Raw genomic sequence first — 25,125 nt, 5'->3', positions numbered from 1 at the left:
TTGCCAGATTGACCAAACAAAACTATTCAAGTGATGAAAATATGCTTTCTTTCCCAGAAAGTATCACACAGCTGTATGTTTTTAGGGTCGAGATCCGTCCCGAATCATACTCAAGGATGGCCCAATTACAACTTCTCCATTTTGCATGCATGGATCAATATATTTCAATGTTCTACGACTAAAATTATTAAAAGCGGTAGCAAATTTATCAATAAATGAATCAGCATGACTCGACGCATGGAGAGGGACCGTACCTATAAAGATGCCTATATGATCGTGAACACCGGCCTGCGGCGGCCTTGACTCCATCCGTTCAATCCATGCATTAGGGTGTGGAAACCCTGTTACGCCACAGGCCTCCAGCGAGTTATCTCGAGCACCTCCATCCCCCTCCATGATTGTCGGCACAGTAGCAACATCAGGCGGAGCAGACAGTGGAGGCGAAACTGCAATCGATGGAGCAAGTAGCGGAGGTAGAACTGTTATCGGCCATGCGCTCGTTGAAGTCGTAGGGACATCGTCCATCCATGGCGTAATCACCACAGCATGCGAGCATACTTGGCGGGGGGTCATGCCAAGTGGACCCGTGCGCCAACTGATTTCCATCCACTAAATTAACACGATTCGAATGAAAAAAGCCAAAATTTTGTTCCCACTTAATCTTCAAATTGTCCAGCGCCTGAATGGAGGCGTGATCGCCATTATCAATCACTTTGTGCACCAAGGTGAGAAATTTCTCAATATTGAATTGTGACCGGATGTGTTCCAATGAACCCATTGCATGCGAGCGTCCGTCTACACTGTTCGAGCATGATCACCGCCATTCCCTTCGCTGATGCTATGATCGTCCTCTCCTTCCTCCTCAACGACGTCTTCCACCGTATCACCATCATCACCGCCGACAGAAGTTAGGGGTTTAGTGTGTGTATCATGAGATATGGTAGTGGGTGTGAGAGAAGACAGGTTTTTGGGAGAGTCCATAAATCTTGGTAACCACAGTTTCAGGATTCCAATTCTTCAGCCCAGCATCAACAGATCTGCGCTGCTGTGATTCCGATGATTTTCGCTACAGTTGGCGATGTCTTCTTTCTGATTGATTAAGACCCAATTACTCTTCCCCCTTTGTATAATTAAAAGAATCAGAGATATCAATTATACTACTGGGGTTTTCAGAATTCTTGATGAACAATGTAGTGGATCTCGGTTGCAACGAACATCAATCATCCCAAGGATAAAATCTTAAATATTTTTTGAGGTAAGAGCGATGAACTATTATTAGACAACAACTCTTACTATACAGCAGACAACATCCAAAGCACCTGGCGAGATTCGAACCTATAATATCTAAGATCATGAGGTCTCAATTTCGCCAATTGAGTTAAGCCTCATTGACTTTTATTACTGTCTCACCCAAGCAAGATGAGAAGTTTGTGAAGAAGTAAACACTTGCGAAGCCTGAAAGCTGGTCTTACATTAACTAATTCTGCAACCGGAAAGTAGGAATAGCCATGAGATGGTTGGCCCTATTAACGACGAGGCCGAACTCCTCAGCCATGTCCAACTCCTTCGGCAAAACACCGTTAGGCAGTCGCCAGTCAAAGCAATGAACTAATTGCGACACAATCAACCGAACCTGTATGAGGCCGAGTTGCATTCCTGGGCAGCCTCTCCTCCCGGAGCCGAATGGAAGAAGCTGGAAATGTTGTCCCCTAACATCAATCTCGCTCCCAACAAACCTCTCAGGGATGAACTTCTCAGGCTCACTCCACGCGTCTGGATCCCGTCCAATCGCATGTGTGTTGATGATTATTCGTGACGCTTTAGGTATGTCGTAGCCATTAACCGTGCAGTCTTCCATAGCGTAGTGAGGGATCAACAGAGGAGCCACCGGATGTAGCCGAAAGGTTTCCTTAACAACCATGTCTAGATATTCGAGTTGGTCAATATCTGATTCCTCCACCATCCTCTCCAATCCCACCACTTCTTCCAACTCTTTCTGAACTTTTTTCATTGTTGTTGGATTCCTCAAGAGTTCTGACAGTATCCACTCCACTGATGATGCTGCAGTGTCCATTGAACCAGCAAGCATGTCCTGCACAGATCATTCTTCCCCTAAACCAGTGTGGATAAACGAGGGAACTAAGACAACTATTACAAGAAAATAGATTATTTCCTGCAATTCGATTTTTTCATAATTTTTAGTTATAACTAATGTTTTGACCCGTTTGCTAAAACGCCTAATTATTGTATTACTATTCACAATCAATTTTCAATTTTGACCATTGTTACGTCAAAAAGTCATATTTCTTTTAACGATCGGAAGTAGCACCCATAGCAGATTTACAATTACATTGTAAATGATAGAAGTGTTAGTTAGAATGTAAGAGGGAAAAATATTTTTTTGGTCCGTTAAGTATGCCCAATTTTAGTTTTAGTCCTATAAGTATGCCCATTTTTTATTAACTCCAGTAACTTGCAAAATTGATTAGTTTTAGTCCTCCGGTCGATTAGATTTATAGTTTGCGCCTGAAAAGTGACATGGCATGACACCTAGATGCGTTTTTATTGATTTCTAATCCTATGTGGCTAAAATTATGATGTAGAAGACAAGTTGACCATCTTTTGGAGGGAAGAAAGGTGACTTTTCTTCTCTTCAAACTTGCACAAAAGATGGCCAATTTGTCTTCCACATCATAATTTTAGCCATATAGGATTATAAATCAACAAAAACGCACCTAGGTGTCATGCCATGTCACTTTTCAGGCGTAAATTATAAATCCAATCGACCGGAGGACTAAAACTAATCAATTTTGCAAGTTACTGGAGTTAATAAAAAATGGGCATACTTATAGGACTAAAACTAAAATTGGACATACTTAACGGATTAAAAAAATATTTTTCCTGAATGTAAGATTACCAGCATAATGGCCTTGACATGGCGCCGGTCGAACTGAAACTCACGAGTCTGTCCAGATTGCATGATGGACATCATGGTATCAACAATGTCTTTGGTCTGCTCACCATGATCCCAATCCCTAACATGCTCATTTATAACTTTTTCAAAGAAATCATCGTACACTTTGCTAAGTGCCTTCATTTTCCTTGTCAGCCCTTGGATATCCAGGATTCCAAGAAAAGGAAAGTAATCCCCCAAATTGGGAACTGCTGCTAACTTCATCCCCTCTTGAATCACAGTCTTGAACCCTCTCTCATCTATATCCTTATCCTCGTACTTCTTACCAAACACCATCCTGCAACTCATTTCGGCAGTTAAGGATGAAACCTTTGCACTAAGATCAACAGGGATACCATCACGAGCAGCCTGTTTGAGTGATTCAATGAAAATCCCAAGTTCTTCCCTTCTCATAGTTTGGAAACAACTGATCTTAAGGTTGCTGAGCAACTCTAGTGTGCACAGTTTACGCATGTTTCGCCAGTAGGGACCGTATGCACCAAACGACAAGTTCCTTTGATCCCAAGACAGGTACTTAGCAGCCTGATGAGGTGGTCTGCTGGCGAAAATGAGGTCGTGTGTTTTGAGGAAGAGCTCAGCTGCTTTAGGCGATGAGACGATGACGTTTGGGACAAGCCCGAATCGCATGTACATTATAGGGCCATGTTTTTGGGCTATCCTATGCAAATCTTGATGAGGGTTTTTCCCCAGCAAATGGAGGTGTCCTAAAATAGGGAGCCCTTTTGGACCTGGAGGCAGTCTCTTCTTCTTGTTATTGCTCGTCACCAACCTGTGAAGCAAAGAGGTTGCTATAAAGGCTATGAGTGTAAGCCAAATCCAAGAGACTGCCATTTTAGGTCTCTCTCTCTCTCTCTCTCTTGTATATGCTTAATGTTTGTGTGGACAGATACTTATAGCATTTCTGTCGGACTTGTTTGCTTGGACATTACTGTGGGACATAGCCCTGTCCACTTCAGTTTCTGAATAGATTATGTTAAGGTCATTTTTGAGTGTCGAAATTGAGGATGGAAGGAGACAAATAAGAATCTGCTGGTGGAGTTGAAATCGATGATGATGATGCTTTTTATCTATGTTCAACACGAAAATTCTAATTTAAATTGAATTTGATCGAATTTAAACTAATTGTATGTAAATGCAATACATTTACGGTGTGATTAGTATATATTTAAAAAAATGATCAATTATATAATATGTGTGATACACCTACTTTATAATTGATTTGATTCGACAAAATCTAATATGCCTAAAAATTCTCCACCTCCAACATGCATGGTGTTTTTCTAGAGCATGGATTCCCATATATATGTTAACGAATGGACTGATATATGCTGTCCTTTCCTAGGAGAACTCATTTGGCGCTTTCTAAGTCACATTCGAAGTCGTTTTTAGTTTGTGTTATTTGCGTCCACTGCATGCATTGTTTTTGTTGTTGTCAATCACTGCAACAAGAAGAAAAGATTATCCACAAAAAAGACTATGCGACAATTTTCATATTACTATTAATGTATTAAGTGTTTGGGTACAAAATTTGATTAAATATTATATTCAGTTTCAGGGACAGCAGATTCAGTTGAAATGATCCTAATACAATCGATTTTGAGCTGAATATTAGATTATTTTTCTTTCGAACAATATAAATTTTGTATCTTGGCATATATTTCTTTTTGTAATTGTGCATGCATTTAGAGTCTCGCTAAAATGGATGTTGGACAATGATCAAATTTTTTAGAGATGATTACGTTTACGCTCTTTCATTTATTGTCTTTTTATACAAATCATTCCCGCATTTTGAAAAATTACAGAAACCACTCTTAGTAGCTGAAATCCAAAAATACCTCTGTTGACTTGGTCAAATTTTTTTAGTATGACTTTTCAAAAACAAAAATACCATTGAGGGTGTTTTTGAAATTACCAAAAGATAGAGGGGATATCAAAGTAATGTGTATGAGGATGAGTAACATGATCTCACAGAATTTTTTATTATTTATGGTACTTTTTTAATTCAAATTTAAATTATTCTATTAACTTTTTTTAATTAAATCCTGATCGGGGAAGATTACGCGCCCACGTGAAAAGGGGTAAACACAAGAGAAATTTATGGATGCTACGATCATGGGATTACCCAATTAAGCTACAAATTAGAGTGCATAAATAAGGCAAGAAAGCCATATATCCGCACTTACTCCATTCTACCTGGGGAGGAGATCATACTTAAAGGAGCAAAGAGGCTCCTAGCCGGGTAATGTTCACTTTATACTCTTGAGAACTAAATTACTCATATCCTTTCCAGGCTAGAAAAAGTACTGACTTGAGCGTCGGAGAGCCTTCGTCGGGAAACCTCCCGACTGGCTTAACCCGTTTTCTGTGTTCTCAGGGATTGTTTCGAAGCTCGAATCGGGATAGAAGTCACTTATCGCGACCTGACCTCGAAGAGAAGTCTTCTGACAATTCATTTGGCGCCGTCTGTGGGAACGAAATGGTTTTGGAGAACATGGAAGGCGAATCAGGCAGAAATATCCTGGGATTGGATACAACGATGGGGACTACAGATCCCATCATTCAGCTGACGAAGATGGAGCTACAGTAATTGATGGAAGAGGCCGGAAGGAAAGCTATCGTGGCATACGAACGAAGGACCACCACCCCCGTTGAAAGAGGTGGTCCACGGAGGAAACTATTCGAGGAAAGAGAACCGGAAAAGACACTGGGAACGTGCAGAAAGGATCAGAACAAACGCCTACCCTCGGAGGTGGGTTCTAGTAGTCGAGAGAAGAGCCAAGTTAGGGGACCTGCGATATCGCGTGCAGAGGTCGAAAGTGTATCGAAGCAAATCGTCAAACTGGGGAGACAAATTGACGAACTAAAAAAAAGGGGAGAGATCGTGTCTCAACATAGAAACTCGCCATTCTGCAACCAGATTTTAATAGAGACCGTACCACCAAACTTCAGGATGCCAGACCTCACCAAATATGATGGAACAAAAGATCCATTAGAACATTTAGCTGCATTTGATATGGTGATGAACCTTTACGGACAACCAGGCCCAATTAATGCTAAATTATTTGTTACCACTCTGACAGGTAAAGCCCAGGAATGGTTCGTCACTCTACCACCGGGGAGCATCGAGTCACACGAGCAGCTCACGCAGAAATTTGCTTTCCACTTTGCCAGCAAATGGAAGCAGAAAAGATCTGCTACCCACCTATTCACCATCAGACAACAAGACAATGAAGCACTGAAAAGTTTCATGGGACGTTTCAACAATGGGACGCTAGAAGTACCTGATTTGAGAATCGACATGATGGTAAGCATCCTGATCCATGGGCTGAAGAAGGGAGCATTTGCATCTGCGTTAGCGCGCGACCCCCCGGCGGACATCGAGCAACTTATGAACATGGCCCAGAAGTACATAGACGAAGAAGAAATGAATGCCTTGAAGGATGGCGAATGGAGATCCGACGAAGGAAGAGGTCGCAGGATTTATGATAAGGAGGAGCGACGATCGAGGCACGAACGGAACAGAGAACAATACCAGCGTAAATATCAGAAATATACCCCCCTCAACACGACGAGGGCGAAGGCACTGCTTATGCTAGAAAGGAAAGACGTGCTCAGATGGCCGAAACCCACAAGGGCAACCCCAGCTAGAAAAAATTCACACAAGTATTGCAGATTCCACAGGGAGCGAGGCCATGATACTGACGAATGTTACCAACTCAAAGACGAAATAGAGCGTCTCATTCGCCAGGGATACTTCAAGGACCTGATAGCAAGAAATTATCAGGATGGAAATCGCAAAAGCAGATCGCGGAGCCGAGAAAGGCGAACAGGAAACGGCGTAGGCGCAGGACATAATGCTCGCGAGAACGCCCCTGTAAAAGGGGTTATCCACTCAATAGCAGGACCTGACGAAGGATACTCAAAGCGAGCAAGGAAGAAGATCGAGCGAAGGATGGCTGTGGTCACCGATCGGCAGATCATGAATGTATCACCAGAAGTAGACATTACCTTCGGGGCCCAAGACTTAAAAGAAAAGGTGGGAGACGATAACGACCCAATGGTAATCAAAATGGACATCGCCAACTTCACAGTCCATAAAGTCCTGGTAGACAATGGGAGCTCAGCAGATATTATCCTCCAAGGAGTGTTGACCAAAATGGGCTTAGGTGATACCAGACTAGGCCCCGTGAGATCACCGCTGGTCAGCTTTGGAGGAGGAGAAGTGGATTCGTTGGGAACAATCGAGTTACCCGTTTCCATTGGTGACGAACCGCGGAGGAGAACACTAATGGTAAAATTTCTTGTGGTTGAAACTCCTTTCGCTTATAATGTTATTTTGGGTAGACCGGGTTTAAACAGTTTCAGGGCCATCGTATCTACTTACCACCTGAGGATGAAGTTTCCCACCCCTGCCGGAATAGGAGAGGTCGCCTGCGACCAGAAGGAAGCTCGACGATGCTATAATCTTTCCGTGAAGAAAGAGACGGTGGAAAGGAAAAGGAAATTTGAAGAATCACTGGTGAACAAAAACGAGGAGAGAATAACACCAATCGATGAACACAAAGAGATCGAGCTGGTGCCAGGGGATGCGACGAAAACTACAAAAATAGGTTCAAAATTGGAAAGAGGACTCGAAACAATGATGATTACCTTTTTGCGCAGCAACCTTGACATGTTCGCATGGAGCCCGTCAGATTTCAAAGGAATCAACCCAGAAATCATCGTGCATCGGCTGAACACAAATCCCAGTGTCCGACCGGTCCGGCAGAAGAAGAGAGCATTTGGGATCGAAAAGAACCGTATCATTCAAGCAGAGGTAGATAAACTACTGGGAGCAGGGTACATATCTGAAGTTCATTATACGGAGTGGTTATCAAATGTAGTAGTGGTACCAAAGGCCTCTGGGAAATGGAGGATGTGCACCGACTTCACGGACTTGAATAAGGCATGCCCAAAAGACCCATACCCGTTGCCCAGGATAGACCAATTGGTTGACGCAACGGCAGGATTTGAATTGTTTTCAATGATGGACGCGTATCAGGGCTACCACCAAATCCGTATGGCAAAAGAGGATCGCATCAAAACGTCGTTCGTAACTGAGCAAGGTATATTTTGTTATAACGTGATGCCGTTTGGTCTCAAAAATGCAGGTGCGACATACCAAAGGCTCGTGAATAAAATGTTTGAGAAACAAATCGGGTCAACGATGGAGGTCTACGTCGACGACATGATGGTCAAAAGTCAGCGATCGGAAATGCACATGCGCGACCTCGGGGAAGCTTTTACTATAATGAGGACGTATGGAATGAAGCTCAACCCCACAAAGTGCACTTTTGGAGTTGGAGGAGGGAAGTTCTTAGGCTATATGGTGAGTAGTCGAGGAATCGAAGCGAACCCTGAGAAGATCGCAGCAATCCTCGGGTTAAAGTCGCCATGCTCTGTGAAAGACGTCCAAAAGTTAACTGGTAAGATCGCATCCCTCAGTAGATTTATTTCTAAATCCGCGGATAGAAATTTACCTTTCTTTAAAGTATTGAGAAAACCAAAAAACTTCGAATGGACGGATGAATGCGAACAAGCGTTCAACCAACTCAAGGATTACTTAAGAAAACCACCACTGTTGGTGAATCCTCGAATGGAGGATACATTGTTTTTATATCTGGCTGTATCTGAGCACGCAGTTAGTTCGGCCCTGGTAAGGGAAGAGAACAAGATCCAAAATCCGGTCTACTACGTCAGCAAGATGTTGCAAGGGGCCGAACTAAGGTACAGCATGATCGAAAAGTTGGTCCTCGCGTTAGTTGTTACAGCACGAAGATTGAGACCATATTTCCAGTCGCACAAAATCGTAGTATTGACGAACCAACCACTCAAGAACATTCTATCTCGACCAGAGGTTTCTGGTCGCTTGGTGAAATGGGCGATAGAGTTGGGGGAACACGACATTGATTACCAGGCTAGGACTTCTGAAAAAGGCCAGATCCTGGTAGATTTTGTGATCGAAATGTCAAACGAGAACGCACCGAAGAATGAATTATGGATGCTACATGTGGATGGGTCGTCGAACGCCAGTAATGGTGGTGCCGGAATTCTGATACAAGGACCCAAGGGGATAGAGATACAGGTAGCTGCGAGACTGTCGTTCCAAGCAACTAACAACGAGGCGGAGTATGAAGCATTGATCCTGGGGTTAGAACTAGCCCACGAGGCGGGAGCGAGAAACCTAGAAGTATACACGGACTCCCAATTGGTGGCCATGCAGGTCGAAGGGCGTTATGAGGCTAAAGAACGAACCATGGCCTTGTACCTCCAGAAAGCTAAATCGTGGATGGAACGATTTGAGAAATGTACTGTCCAGCAGATACCGAGAGACGAAAATGACAGAGCGGACTCCCTATCAAAATTTGGAGCGTTATTGTCCGGTGTAAAAAGTCGTAGCATCACAATAATGATGAAGGAGAAACCGGCCATCGTCGAGACGTTAGACATAAAGACCGTAGAACAACCCTGTACGTGGAAAGATGAACTGATGGTATTTCTTAGCAAAGGAATTTTGCCGGAGAACCCGGTGCGTGCGAGGAATATAAAGCTGAAAGCAGCAAGGTTCACTATGATCGAGTCAGAGCTCTACAAAAGAACGCACGAGGGACCACTTCTCAAATGTTTAAACCATGAGCAGGCAGAATATGTCTTGAGAGAAATTCACGAAGGCAGTTGCGGAAACCATTCTGGAGCAAGGTCGCTGGCATTGAAGGTCACCAGGTAGGGATACTTCTGGCCGACCTTGATGAAGGATGCGAAGTCACTAGTGCAGAAATGTGAGAGCTGCCAAAAGTTTTCTTCCCGTATACATGTCCCTGCCACGCCCTTAGAACCAGTGCAGATTACATGTCCATTCGACCAGTGGGGAATCGATATATTAGGGCCCCTACCTCCCGCAAAGGCACAGAAAAAATTCATAATACTCGCGGTCGAGTATTTCTCGAAATGGGTTGAAGCCGAGGCAGTGGCTAGGATATCAGAGAAAGAGATGATTAACTTCATTTGGAAAAACATTATCTGTCGGTTTGGAATTCCTAGGATACTCATCTCGGATAACGGCACACAGTTTCAGGGTAAGGAAATCACGAATTGGTTGAAAGAGTTAAAAATCCAGCAGAATTTCACTTCGGTCGGTCATCCTCAGTCTAACGGGCAAACGGAGGTGACTAACAGAACTGTCATGCAATATTTGAAAACCAGGATCAAGTCAAAAGGATCATGGGACGAAGAACTTCAGGTGTCCTATGGGCGTACAGGACGACCCCGAGGTCGTCTACAGGTGAGACCCCTTTTTGCCTGGTTTACGGTTCTGAAGCTATTATTCCTGCAGAAATCGGCGAGGAGACTCAAAGGATCGCGCAATACGACCCGGGAGAGAACGACCAGGCGAGGGTTTTCGACCTAATCACATTAGAAGAAAGAAGAGATGCAGCATACGCTAAAATACTCCACCACAAAACCCTGATGATGAGGCAGTACAACAAAAGGTTACGACCGAGGGAACTCCAGATAGGAGATTTGGTCCTTAAGAAAGTGGAAGTCTCAAAACATGTAGGAAAACTCGATCCTGAATGGGAAGGACCGTTCAAGGTAATCGAAATTCGAAGAAAGGGGTCGTATGTTCTACAAGACACCGAAGGTCGGAATCTTCCTCGACCTTGGAATATTCGAAATTTGAGAAAATTTTACGCCTGAAAAAGGCCAAGCCGCAGAAGCCTAAGAAAATTACGCCTGAAAAAGGCCAAATCCCATCCAGCAGAATAAATTGCGGGTGCCTGGAAAAGGCTAAATAATGTAATAGCTTAGTGCGACCGCATCAATTACCTGAAAAAGGTTGAATAAAACCTATGATTGTAGGCATATAATCGTGTTTGCTTGATAGTCGTCTATTTTCGACCGCACCGACTACCTGAAAAAGGTTAAGTAAAACTTATGATCGCAGGGATGCGATCGAACTTAATTGTCTATTTCCGAAACCAGAATAACAAAGAACCTGAAAAAGGCTCGCAATTGTCAAAAGCGGCATGTATTAAGACCTGAAAAAGGCCATGAGTTCCACGCTTACAAATAAAGCTCGAATATGCAAAACAAGTCTGAGATTTTACATGTTATCAATTTCATTCAATAAAACAGCGAATTCGTCCTCTCCTGCAGGGGGATCATCTTCCTCAGGAAAAGGTTGCATATTCCCATCAACGCCCGGATCAAGCTTGGACAAATCAAAATCAGGGACATATCCCCGTAAAGTTGATACCTGAGCCTTACACCGCTCGAAACCTTGTACAAGGTAATCTGCTGCTCTGATCTCTAAAGCAGTGTCGAAGGCAGGAGCTTTGAGGAAATCGCGAGCGCCCTGAATGCGAGCCTCACGAAGGCGAGTCGCAAAATCATCCGAGTTCAAAAATTCTTCACGACCTTCGGCTTTGCCTGTCGATCTACCAGCCGCAAAACCTGCCTCTCGACCTAGCGCAGTAGCCTTCGATATTTCAGAAGCCATCTTCTCCTCTAACTCCTTAACCCGGGATTCCAGGGTCGCACGTTGAGTTTCCGAACTCTCCGCTCGAGAAGTAACTTCGCCGAGTTTAGTCCGCATATCAGCGTTCGCACGTTCAGACGCAAGTTGGTTTCTCCGGAACCCAGCACACTTCAAAGAGAGGCTACGGATGAAATTGGCAGTCTGAAAAAGAAAAATACGAATTAGGGAAAAAGCAACGATGAAAAAAAGGTAGCATCGAAACAATACCTGGATGAGAGAATGAGCAGCATGTTCCTCCAATCGGGTAAATGGGCTCTGAATCAAAGCTGCTTGATCGAAAGGCAGGCAGGTCGCGTTATATAGTTCCCATGACTCCTGGCCAGAGTGGGATCCCAGCACCGAGCTGTTAGGCGAAACGTTCCAGTCAGGGACAAATTTCTCCTCAACACGCGCAGCCATAGGATGATTAGGAGCCCTGAGGTCCTCGCGGGCCTTACGCCAGCATTCTGAAATGTCGTTTAGCATTTCTAAGCCTCTACGATCACCAGGAGCTGCGGATAGTGACGAACCCGCGACCAGAGGTTGAGTACGAGCCCTCGTGTTGGATCCCATGGGACTCTTGTCCCTTCGCCGACGGCGAGTTATCAAACCCCCAGGTTCAGACTCATCCGTGCGCGAGTGGTTGGGTGATCCAGATCTCGGTTGAGTAGCTCGTGGGTGTATGCGCGATTGAGTATCTTCACTTCCTACCTCGATCGGAGGGCTCCTGGGTCTCGAACTCTCCGGTATCACAGGATCCCCAACTGGACGAGATGTCGCGGATGAAGGCGCAGCTGGTGTAACCACTGCCGCAGTCGATTGAGCTCGGATAGCTCTAATCCGTTGAGAAAGACGAGCCTGGCCAACCATATCGTCTGCAGCCCAAAAAAGAAAGGTTAATAGACTCTACGACCGTCAAAAAGGCGAAACAAAAGAGAAATCTTTCACCTAAAGAGCCCTCAACCGGAATAGGAGCGGGAGAAAGATGCGCGAGTCGGAGGACTTCCTCTACCAAGATTTTCTTCGGGTCGTATCGGTAAGAGGAGAGACTTCTAATTAGATCTTCTTCTAAACCTCCCTCTTCGACCACGGGCTTGGGTTTCTCTAACACCCAATCACAGCAAAAGGGCCACCCTCGACCAGGTGGAGGTCGAACAAAAATGAACCTTTTTTTCCAAGGACCTACATTGGAGGTAAGGGGGGCTAGAAACCTACATTCTTTACGAGCGGACAAATAGAAAAAACCATTATCAGCCGATCTCGCTGATGTGGTGAAGGAGTACAACGACCAGAAATTGTCGAAGCTGGGTTCATAACGGTGAACCCTCATTATGATGATGAAAATGATTATATGGCGGATCGAATTGGGCGAAAGTTGCATAGGGCACAGTTCTAGACGCCTAAGGATTTGGGAAACATAAGGAGCAAGAGGCAACCTTAAACCTGCATCAAAATGATTTAAAGACAGGGAACAAAAACCTCGAGGAGGGCGATGCATACGATCGGTTGGAGTAGGGATTACGATCTCGAAACTTGGAGGAATATGGTATTTTTTACGAATCAGATGAACCTGCTGTCTAACCGTACTGGCTATAGTCTCCCAAGGTTTAAACTCAGGAGCAACATCGGGGGCACCATCAGAGCCCGACACGGCACGAGGAGGGTTACGCGACCCGCGCCCTAACCTAACCCTAGACGGACCCTCATCGGGCGTATAGGACTCAATCCTACGGGAAATGGGAAGAGAAGAATGAGAACCAGAATCAGAACTTGAGGAAGGCATTGTACCTGGAGATGCAGGAGGTTGATGTCTGAATAACCGAGGAGAAGCAGGAGCAATGACTTGAGGAAGAAGATGCCGGTAAAAACCCCATTTGAAATATGTATCGATATATATGGGGAGAAGCGAGTTTCAAATTCAAAATTAGCCACGCATTGGGCGACACGTGGCATCAGGTACCTGAAGAGGTGCAATATCCCCGACACGTGGTTCACCGTATTCGAGATCATTAATGCTCGCGGAGTCGTTCGAGTTCTACACGCTACTTAACATCGCGTCTAGAACTTCGGGGACTGATGATCGGGGAAGATTACGCGCCCACGTGAAAAGGGGTAAAATCCCATTAATTATTCCCCAAGAGAAATTTATGGATGCTGCGATCATGGGATTACCCAATTAAGCTACAAATTAGAGTGCATAAATAAGGCAAGAAAGCCATATATCCGCACTTACTCCATTCTACCTGGGGAGGAGATCATACTTAAAGGAGCAAAGAGGCTCCTAGCCGGGTAATGTTCACTTTATACTCTTGAGAACTAAATTACTCATATCCTTTCCAGGCTAGAAAAAGTACTGACTTGAGCGTCGGAGAGCCTTCGTCGGGAAACCTCCCGACTGGCTTAACCCGTTTTCTGTGTTCTCAGGGATTGTTTCGAAGCTCGAATCGGGATAGAAGTCACTTATCGCGACCTGACCTCGAAGAGAAGTCTTCTGACAATTCAAATCCCTATATAAAACTACACCTTTTAATAATAAAAATATTTAATTATTCAATTAATATATTAATAAAATTAGTTACTAGATTATGAGTTTAAATTAAAAAAATATCATACTTTTATAAATTATTTAAAATTGTTAAAAAATTTAAAAATTATTTATATCCTCTATTTTTATTTATTATTAAATTTCACTAAAATTAATAAATAATAATTAACAATTTATACAGTTTATATAAATCATGTTAGAATTAGTACAATAAATAATTTTTTTATTAAAGATATTTTAAATTAATAAATTATTTTTTTAAAAAAAATTATCCCCTTTTTCCAACTGTACCAACATGCCCACTCCCAACTCCCACTTGTGTTCTCTCCCCACTTGCGCCTTTCCTTCGCCCTCCTCTATTATCATCCACCATCAAAATATATATATAAATGTATAAATATATACAATTATATATGTCCAATTATTATATATTTATATATTTTTGTAATATAAATATGTATATACATATATAATTATTAATTTCAGTAAGATTTAATTACAAACAAAAATAGAGAATAATTTTTTTAACTTTAAGAATTTAAAATAATTTACACAAGTGTAATAATTTTTTAATTTAAATTTATAACCTAGTAACTTATTTTTATTGATATATTAATTAAATAATTTAACATTTCAATTATTAAGAGATGTAATTCTTATATAGAGATTCAATTAACAAAAAATACTAAAATAATTTAAATTTAAATTAAAAATGTGTATAAATAATAAAAAAATATAGGAGGTCATATTATTTATTCCCATAAATATTAGGTACTTTGACATCCCTTCTACCTTTGGGTAATTACGGTAACACTCTGATGGCATTTTTTATAGTTTTTTAATTTTAAAAGTTGTAGGGGTGGTTTCTGTAAATTTTTTAAAAGGTAAGGGTGGTTTTTGTAAAAGGGAATAGGTGAGGGGTTTAAATGTAATTATTCTAATTTTTTTTATTTTATCATAATAACGAATTTTATAATCTTAATCGGGATAATTATTTTGTAAAAATTGTGTGCAGTAAATATTAGTGATGTTAATCCTGGAAGAAACACATGATGACTCCTCTCCCGTCTCTCTCACATACTATACACATATCAAACTCTAACCCTAGCAAAACGGACAGTGGTGGCCATGGTCGAACAGTGGATGAAGCTAACAGCAAGTGTGATCGGGTTGGGATGATGAGATTCAAACTAGGTTTAACTTTTAGTAGTTTCTTGGGCTAGCAGAGAAGGTTATCGAACATGAGGACGTGGATTTTTTTGCTATTCTTGAAAGTGTGGGGGCAAGGCTTGTGAGAGAAGCAGCTACAGTAACTGAAGCAGATATCACGGGAACTAATGCGATGGAACAAGTAGCGACCCAAGATAAGGTTTCTCACGTAGCATGCATGGAATCGAAGAATACACCTTATGTAGTAACTATCTTGTCTACGACACGGGAATTGCATGTTCCGCTACAGAGGGTGGTACTAGACCAAGATACTAAAATCAAGAAACTAGACCATGAAATCTTCATTGGTAATATAGGCTAGCAGTAAGAAACTGAGAGGGGAGACCGGTTCCCTAAGGATTCCTAAATTTCTCAAGGCATACATTTAGATATGTCCCCCCTTCAATGCAGATACTGGTAGTTCCAACGGTTGAGATGATTAGATCAGGTTCTCGATGGTGGGATACAACAGAGGTGGGATATTTCCTTTGTCTTCGTCCGTTTTTTATCAACTTAATTCATTTTTCTGATCAACGTGACCGGTAATTCGTGAGGTTTCAGCTACATGTAATGGATTTTTCTTCTTTCGATTTAATATAATACACACGATAGAGGAGGTGATAGAGGAGGCAAGGGCTTGGTTGTTTCAAGGCTAACCAATTGTCTTACAAGGATGGGAGTCAAGCATGACGCTACGAAAACATTATCATACCAAAGTCCTTGTGCAGATCAAGCTCAAGCACCTACAAATAGAATCATGGATGGATGTTGGGCTAAGTATTATGGCAAGCGGTGTAGGTAGACCGCTTTATCCAAATGCTATTAAACATACTTGTGCACAATTGGATTATGCTAGGGTATGTGTAATACTAGATTATGATGCTATTTTACCAAAGCATTTGATTGTTATGGCACCGAGTATAATTGATGGTCAAAGTTCCTCATGTAAAGTAGATGTGGAATACGAATAGTTCCCTAATAAGTGCACAAAATGCAAAAGTTCAGGCCATGCTATTGCAAATTTCCCTTTAAATAAGGTGCAAAGTAAGCAACCTATTAATGTGTATGTAGCAAAAATTAGGCAAGGGCATCCATCAACTGGGGTTGACTAAATGGATGACAAAGCGCCACATATAACTAGAGGGATGCATAAATCGGTGCCCCGTGGTGTTAAACGACAATTTATAGGAGGGGTTCCTCAAATAAAAATAGTAGGGATGCAGGAATTACAGAGCCGTGGGAGCAATATCCAAAGACTCGAGGTCCTAACTTGGACCATCTACACCAGCAAGCAAAGGGGAAAGGAATAATGGTATTCAATCACTTCCAACTTCTTGAATTTGATATTGAAGCAGGCGTCATTAAGGGGTCCTAAAGGAAGCAACCCCTAGAAGATGACCAATGATACCAATCGACACCTAGAATGTCCGAGGCTAAATCACAAGTCCCATCAAATTACGATGGTGGAGATAGTGCGTGAGTTCAATTTGAAGTTTTTTAGCTATTTAGAAACAAGAATGGCAGCTGCCAATGTGAGTGCTGTGCAGGAGTCTACACTACGTAACTAGACCTGTTTCATGGATTATGGGGAAATAGGTAGCCGCATTTGGGTGGCATGGGATGCAACTGAGGTGAGGGTTGAAATCTTGGTTGTGCATAGGCAATTAGTTCTGTGAAAAATGACATTTCTTAGTATGCACACAACATGTTTGATACGAGTTCTGTATGGGGACTACAAATCTAGGACACTAAAAGAGCTATGGCGAGCTATTCTTCAACTGATGAATGGTGTGATATACGCCTTGGGTGATTATGGGTGACTTCAACACGGTTTTAGACCATAGTGAAATTTGTGGGCAACACTGAACATCTACTCTTGCTATGGATGAGTTATGGGATTGTGTGGTTAGAGCAAGCCTTGTTACTCTCCCAGTGAAAGGTCTCTTGTTTACATGATTTAATCAAGTGAACCCTAAGAAGCTTATGGAAAAGATTAGATCAAGCCTTGGTGAATGAGGCTTGGTTGAGTCCATGGAAAAATAGTTGCTATGTTAGCTCCCATTCAAGAACATATGATTATTCACCCATTATTATACAAGGAGGGGAATTCTTGTGAGGTCTTCAATGTTTCAATTTGATAATTTTTTTGTTGAAGGCTCCTGGCTTTTTGAATAAGGTTGAGAAAATTTGGCGGCATCCTATACATGGCACTACCATGAATGGAATTACTAAAAAAAGTTCCAGTTGTTGAAGCCCACGTTTCGAGCTCTACGAAAAAAAAAAGAGGATATCACACAAAATGTGCAAGAGGCCCTCGATTTCCTTAGTATGGCACAAGAGTTGTTGCAAAAGTTTAGGAGGAACACAGTTTTCTATAATTTGGTTAAGATGTGTAGGTTAATCTATATTAAGGCGGTGGGGCGGGAACAGGCTATGCTCAAGCAAAGAGCTAAAATGTATTGGTTTAACGATGGAGACCAATGCTCAAGGATATTCTTTAGGAAAATCCAGCAACGAAGAGTCGTACAAAGGGTATTTCAGATTACTAATGCTCAAGGAAAAATCATATTAGATGTTGTTGGATTACAAAATGAGTTTGTTTAGTATTCCATACCTTGCTACGAGGAGAAGTAAATGAGCAACAAATTAACTTAGAACACCACGCCCCTAGGGTTCATCATGCACTAACCGTCGAGCAGGCTACAGGCCTAGTAAGCAAAGGTGCAAAAGGTGGAGATTCATGAGGCTTTCATGAACATTGAAAATGAGAAAGCGCCAAGGTTAGATGGCTATTCAACGTGTTTTTTAAACGTGCTTGGCCTCTGATTGGTGAGGATATTACTGATGTTGTACTGAAATTTTTTCACAATGGGAGGATGATTAAACAACTTTATGTCACAATGCTGGTCCTCATCCCCAAGGTTAAAAATCCTAGTGTCCTTGTTGATTTCAGACCTATTTCATGCTTCAATATGTTGTAAAAACTCATTGCAAAGATCATAGTGACAAGGATGCAAAAGGTTATGGGCTTACTAGTACATAATACCCGAAATGCAATTGTCCTTGGTAGGAGGATCACTAATAACATCTTATTGGCCTATAATTAGAAGCATCTGCCCCCACAATGTGCAGTTAAAGTGGATTTACGAACGATTTAGAATTCGATAGAGTGGGATTTCTTGATGGTGTCCCTAAACCTGTTCAACTTCCCTCCTAAGTTCATCTCATGGGTTAGGGAATGTGTTACCACCATCACATTTTCTGTTAACTTGAATGGTTCCATTCATTGATTTTTCATAGGTGCTAGTGGCTTGAAGCAATGGGATCCTTTATCCTCCTATTTCTTTGTGCTTGTGATGGACATGTTCCACATAGAGTTCAAAGCTACGGTTAACCAAATGGAAGCATTCAGATATCATTGGAAGTGTTCCGGCTTACAGTTGTTGACGCTTTGTTTCGCAGATGACCTCCTACTCTTCTGCGAGGCAGGGGTAAAATCCATATTACCACCTGTGATATCCAAAATGTTCAAATAGGCCCCTGTGATAAACAAATTACCACATAACGCTCTGTATTATATAAAAAGGTGCACACTGCCACCTGGTGCCTTTAAGCATTAGCTTTATGTTGCAATGGCAAAAATGCCCTTTTTAAATCAACGATCTATATTTAATTACATCTATAATTTTGACTCATATTTAATCATGTTTATAGAATATAAAAATATATTATTTTCATATAAAGGTAATTATGTATTTTTAATATATAGATATGTATATATATTTGTATCTATACGTATATATCTAGATCTAGTTTAATTCTCCTCCCATATCTCCGCCGTCCGACTACCTCTCTACACGAGCTTACCAGCATTAGAAAGCATGTCCAATGGCGAGCATTTTGATATCCCATGCACCACAGTTCTCCAATCCATTGGCGATTTACCTCCATTTTTTTGCTCAAAAAACCCTAGCCTGTGCCCCCCATCTTCTATTGCTTTTTTCTCTGCCGTCCAATGATCTCTCGATGCGAGTTTACCACCGTTGGAAGGCCCATCTAACGTCGAGTATTTTGACACCCCACCCACCACCAATCTCCATCGACGAATTACCTATGTTTTTCGTTCAAAAAATCCTAACTTGCACCTCGTCTTCAACCGCTTTTTTCTCCCCTGTCTGACCACCTCTCGTGCGAGTCTACCACCATTAAAAAGCCCATCCGACAATGTGCATTTTGACAATCCACCCGCCACCCATTCTCTTGTCCATTGACGAGTTATCTGCATCTATATTTTCTTGGGTCCCTTTGTATATACATATAACTTGAATTATATTTTCTTATATTATATATTAAAGATATGTATAATTTAAATAGGGGTAGTTTGGTCATTGAGGGGCAAAAAATACTTACCTAGATGCATTTTTTGCGAGTGAGATACGATTTTAGAGGAGAGGGGATAATTTGCACCTTTTTAAATAATACAGGGGGCTATATGGTATTTTTTATCATAAGGGCATATTTGAACATATTAAGTATCACAGAGAGTAATATGGATTTTACCCGTGAGGCAGAGGTAACCTCCTTCTGTAAGAGCCCGACTAAATTTTTCAACCATGCAATTATTATCATTATTATTTTTATTATTATTACTAGTAGTAGTAGTATTATAGTTATCCCTTTTATATTCTACCTTTAGGTTTATTCTTACACTTCTAGAAAAAAAATAGAATTTTGATGGATTTTTGGACAGTTTTAGATTAAAATTAACCCCTAAAGTCCATCTATATGTCAACCACTAATGAAAACCTAGTCCCCCCCCCCATCCAAACTCTAAAACCCTATTTTTGACCAACAACTTTCATAGGCGGGATTGACAAAATTCCTTCTCTTCCACTATTACTCAAAATTCATCTATGTTATTCTAGGTGGCAAAGCTATAGAACAACGAGGAAATAACGAGGTAGAATTCTATCCAAATTAGTAGCATTAGTAGGATTTATACGAGAAATCGTTTTATTAAACTGGATAATTAATTAGAAAACGAATTGGTATGACATCTAATATATATTCGCAGATATGTAAAGAAATCAGAGGTACATCTATAGAGTACAACACCCAAGTGATATCTTCTTTACAACGACCAGATTAATCACTATTACAGAGATTGGAGTATGAAGCCCCTTAATGTATTAGAAAGCAGATTACAGAACCAAAATATATAAACAAAATAAAGAATATACGAATAAAACAATATTGTATGAAAATGGCTCAAGTATTGGCCAGATTTAGTCAAAAGGGAACACGGCCACTTGGAACCATACCCACAAAACCGACCCATGGTTGCTCCTCACCACAAAGATTATAGATTAGAGATCAGTACAGAACTTAGTCACCACAGACCCACCACTCAAATATTCACTCAGAACTTTGTATGAGAAGAAGAAGAACACAGGTTTTGCTCGATTTCTTGGTGTGTAAGGCAAGAGGTTAATCCCCTATTTATAGGAGAAATGAATCGGTAGAAAAAGGAAAGGCAAGGGTAGCTTTCCTAAAGCCATCAACTTGGCTTAGGAAAGCCACCGCCATTAACGACGGTGGAAGAAATGGAAGGCAGCAGCCATGGAAGGCAAGAGTTGAGAGAGAGAGATAGCCAGACGGCGATTTAGAGAAAGAGAGAGAAGAAGAATAGTGGATTAGGTTTAGGGTTAGAAATATATATAGTAAATTACCTGGGTCAGGTATAAGGTGGTGGGTGAGATCGGGTGGGGTGAGGGCCTCCAGATGGATTGGTTTTTGGGTGGGCTTATAAAAGAGTCTTCCAGTTGTTGGGTCATGGGCTAAAATTATAACATATATTAAATTGGCTAATTAAGATAATGTCATGCATGTACATAATCGTGTGTTAGTGGTCAGGTGCATAAATGGTTAAACCTTGCATGATGGAAACTGTGACTTTGCATACATGTATATATATATATATATTTACATATTTACATATGTATATAAATATAATATTATATTAAATTTAATATTACATTAGCTAGGTTGGTCAAATAGAAATATGATTAGGTTCAGTATTACTAGTCAGATGCTTATCTTCTAATTTAAAGATATGCTATATGACATTTCATGTTAGATTAATTAAGTTTGATGCATACAGTCAAAATATATATGTTGGATTAACAGGGTTTAAGTTAATCTCTTTTAGGATTTGATTCCATCAGATCAAGTGTTGAGTTGAACAAGTGCGAATCAGGATATTCTAGTAAGTGGTTTCTTCCTTCTTACGTGGCGTTTTCTTAAATATTGTCTGATTTCAATTAATTGTCTTAGTTTTAAAGCAAAATATGATGTGGACCAAGATATTTTTATGAGTTCAAAATTGAGAGACATGCAGTAGAATTTTCTGTCAAATATTTATGCAAGCACTTGAAAAATCTTGGAATTTGGAAACATTTACGTTGTGTCAAAATTTTTACATTGTCTATTACATTTTTTACATCTTTTCGAAATTGGATATGTATGATGAGTGTTATGATACTTTTAAGTAAAATAATTCATGCTCAAGTTCATCGACTGAAGACGGAACATGCTCAACCGTTAACGAAATCACTGTTAACTGGGTAAGAACCAGAGTTATTTTGAAGCCTCTCAGTTGGGATTAAAAACTGACTACTTCTGTTTGACCCTCTCAGTTGGGGTTATAAACTGAGAAGTTATATTTGACCCTCTCAGATGGGTTATAAATTGAGAACCTCTCACTACAAAAAAGAGGCAGGATTTATAATGATTTTTTTTTGTAACGGCCAGACTGTCATTCTAATACACATGGCCTTTGTAACAGCTTTGTAATTGATTGGACGTGCTGACGTCATTGAGAGGATAAAAAAATAATTTTTTTGTAACGGCCAAAATCGTTACGACAATAGTTATAAAATTGGTGTATGCGTAAAACCGTTACAATTTGTAGGCCGTTATTATTTTGCTATGGTTTTTATAACCGCGATCTATTTTTGTAATAGATAATTGGTCAAATAATAGGCCGTTATTATTTTGCCATGGTTTTTATAACGGCAATCTATTTTTGTAACAGATAATTGGTCAAATAATAAGCCGCTATAATGGCAGTGACAAAACCCGTTGCAAAGTACATGAAAAGATGTAGTTACAAGAACCGTCATATCAGGGACGTTTTTTTTTTTTTTTTTGTAACGATCATTACAAAAGCCGTTATAAAATAACGGCTATATTTTCTAACTACTAGTTTTCAATGGCTATCTAGGACGTTACAAAGACCGTTACAAAAAGGCGTTACAAAAAAAATTATATATATTCATTTTATTTCATTTCATTTGTTGTAAAAATTCTTATATTAACCACAAACACTCTCAACATTCTGATTTTCATGTATATAAATTTGATTAGCTTGTAGATTAGTACTCGAATTTTGAACCATCAAGTAGTGATGATCATCACTTAAGTTGGTTCACCAGGTAACAAAGACTAAATTAATACTTTATTGTGTTTAATTAAATTAATTGTAGTTTACTTATTTTAGTTTTATGATTTTTTCTTAATCTTATATCATGTTAATTCTATGTATTCTCCTAAATACTATACATAGTACTGTAATATTTATAAATATGTAGGTCGTCAAATTTGAAAATAATTAGATATATATATTTATGAGTGAAGACAGTGATATATATATAATCATGTTACGAGAATTGAGGGAGGACAGGTTTGGCACCAGAGTCTGAGGATGCGCTTAAAACTTTCATAGAATGGAAAAAGGGTCAGCCTGGACATATGGATGGAGAAAAAAGGTGTAAAAACATAAAGTTTAGAACACCCGATGATGTTAGTTATCACTTGTGTATGGGGGGATTGTGTCAGAACATTATAGTTGGACTTCTCATGACGAGGATAGGGTGCAGGAGTATTTTGACGTTGTGACTGTTCCTCCAATGTCTGAGGACCAAACCCCAGCTGCCTATGTTTAGGGTAATTATTCACATTAGGGTGATGAACAACATATGGATTAGGCTCAGTACATGATATTTTATGCAGCAGGGTCAAGTTATTTTTCTTCTTCTCATGATGTTGCGCCTGATTATTGTATAAGGTCCTGCCCTATTGATACCGGTCCTTCTATATTGTTATGGCGGTGACCCCTATGATTATGAGTCAGGGTTGGCAGACCGTTTTTACAATATAGTGCATATTGTCGACCAGCTATTATGGAATGATTGCACCTAATCTCAATTCCAACTATTGCTGAGTTGGTGGATATCAATGTGGATGGCCATATTTTTGAATGATCATATGATCAAATATCCCAATGGGCTAATTAAATATTGCCCTTGGGTCACCCTGCCGAGCGATTACTACAGCACGACGAAGTTGATAAAGAATTTGGATTTTTTCGTACAAAAAATTGATGCATTTAAGAATGATTGCATGTTATATTGGAAGGATGACGTAGATTTGGAGTAATGCAAGTTTTGTAGAGACGCTAGGTATAAGCCGACCCCAGGGCGAGATTCACTCTGCAAGAAGTCCCCATATGCCGTCCTAGGTACCTGCCGCTTACTCCCTGTCTGCAGAGGTTGTATTCTTCGAGGGCAACTGTCGAGCACATCACGTGGCATGAGAAATATCAGATGGGGGAGGGGTCAATGTGTCTTCAATCCATTGCCAAGGCTTGGAAGCATTTTGACCGGATGTATCCTAATTTTACAGAAGAGTCGCATAATGTTCGGCTCGGTCTTTGTACAGACGATTTTGCACCCACAGTCAATACAATCGTACTTATTCATATTGGCCCGTTATTATTACACCGTTCAATCTCCCCCTTGGTATGTGCATGAGTTTTGAGTGCATATTCCTGACGATGATGATGCTTGGCCCTTCTAATCCGAAGCGTCTGATCGATCTATACTTGGAAACCGTTGATCGAAGAGCTACTGCAGTTGTGGCATTTGGGTGTTCGAACGTATGACAACACCAAGGACAACGCATTCATCATACGGGCAATGTTGATGTAGACGGTGAACGGCCTACCTGCCTATGGGATAGCATCTAGGTGGAGTACCATTGGTCTGATGGGTTGCCCAACTTGTATGGATAACACATGTTTGACTGTCACAGACAGTTTCTCTCTGAGCACCATCCCTACCGAAAGAACAAGAAAGCATTCACAAAAAATCATGTCGAACATAAGGTTGCACGTCCGAGGCTGATAGGAGATCAGATCCTAGATTGGGTTTCAGACATTAATTTTGCTATTGAAATGTCTTTGACACTCCCTTTCGGCTATAGTAGCAACCACAAGTGGACAAAGAAAAGCATCTGCTAGGATCTTCCATACTGGGCTATGCATCTGATTTGACACAACATTGATGTCATGCACACTGTGAAAAATATGTTTGACAATATATTCAACATGGCTATGGATATCAAGGGAAATAAGGATAATTTGAATGCAGGCAGGGATTTAAACATCATCTGTAATTGCCCGGAGCTTGAGTTGGACGAACATAGACTAAACGTTATGCATAAAGCAGTCTATACCCTAACAATGGAGCATAAGAGGAGGATATTTGAATGGATTCGTGGTCTTGAGTTTCCTTATGGCTAAGCGTCTAAACTTACCAGCTGTGTTGACATGACGAAATCGCGGATGCACGACATGAAGAGCCACGGCTGTCACGTATTCATGCAGAAATTGATCCCGACCTTCTTTTGTTAGGTGTTTCCCGAGCATGTATGAAGTGCCTTAACAGAGGTTAGTATTTTATTCCAAAGCATATGCTCGACCACGCTTGACGTTGCTGAGGT

The 25,125-nt window shown here is 40.8% G+C and overlaps 1 protein-coding gene across 1 annotated transcript; it reads right to left on the bottom strand.

The window, feature by feature from the left end:
* LOC105162333 (cytochrome P450 CYP736A12-like) lies at positions 1,006 to 3,822 on the bottom strand. The gene is made up of 2 exons (XM_011080340.2): positions 2,918 to 3,822; positions 1,006 to 2,092 (listed from the first exon to the last, which is right to left on the bottom strand). The coding sequence occupies exons 1-2, from the start codon at positions 3,803 to 3,805 to the stop codon at positions 1,478 to 1,480; spliced, it is 1,503 nt and encodes a 500-aa protein (XP_011078642.1). The 5' UTR covers positions 3,806 to 3,822; the 3' UTR covers positions 1,006 to 1,477.

This window comes from Sesamum indicum, linkage group LG5, assembly GCF_000512975.1.
Source record: "Sesamum indicum cultivar Zhongzhi No. 13 linkage group LG5, S_indicum_v1.0, whole genome shotgun sequence".
Taxonomy (NCBI): Eukaryota; Viridiplantae; Streptophyta; class Magnoliopsida; order Lamiales; family Pedaliaceae; genus Sesamum; species Sesamum indicum.
This window is presented reverse-complemented; position numbering and strand designations above follow the sequence as displayed.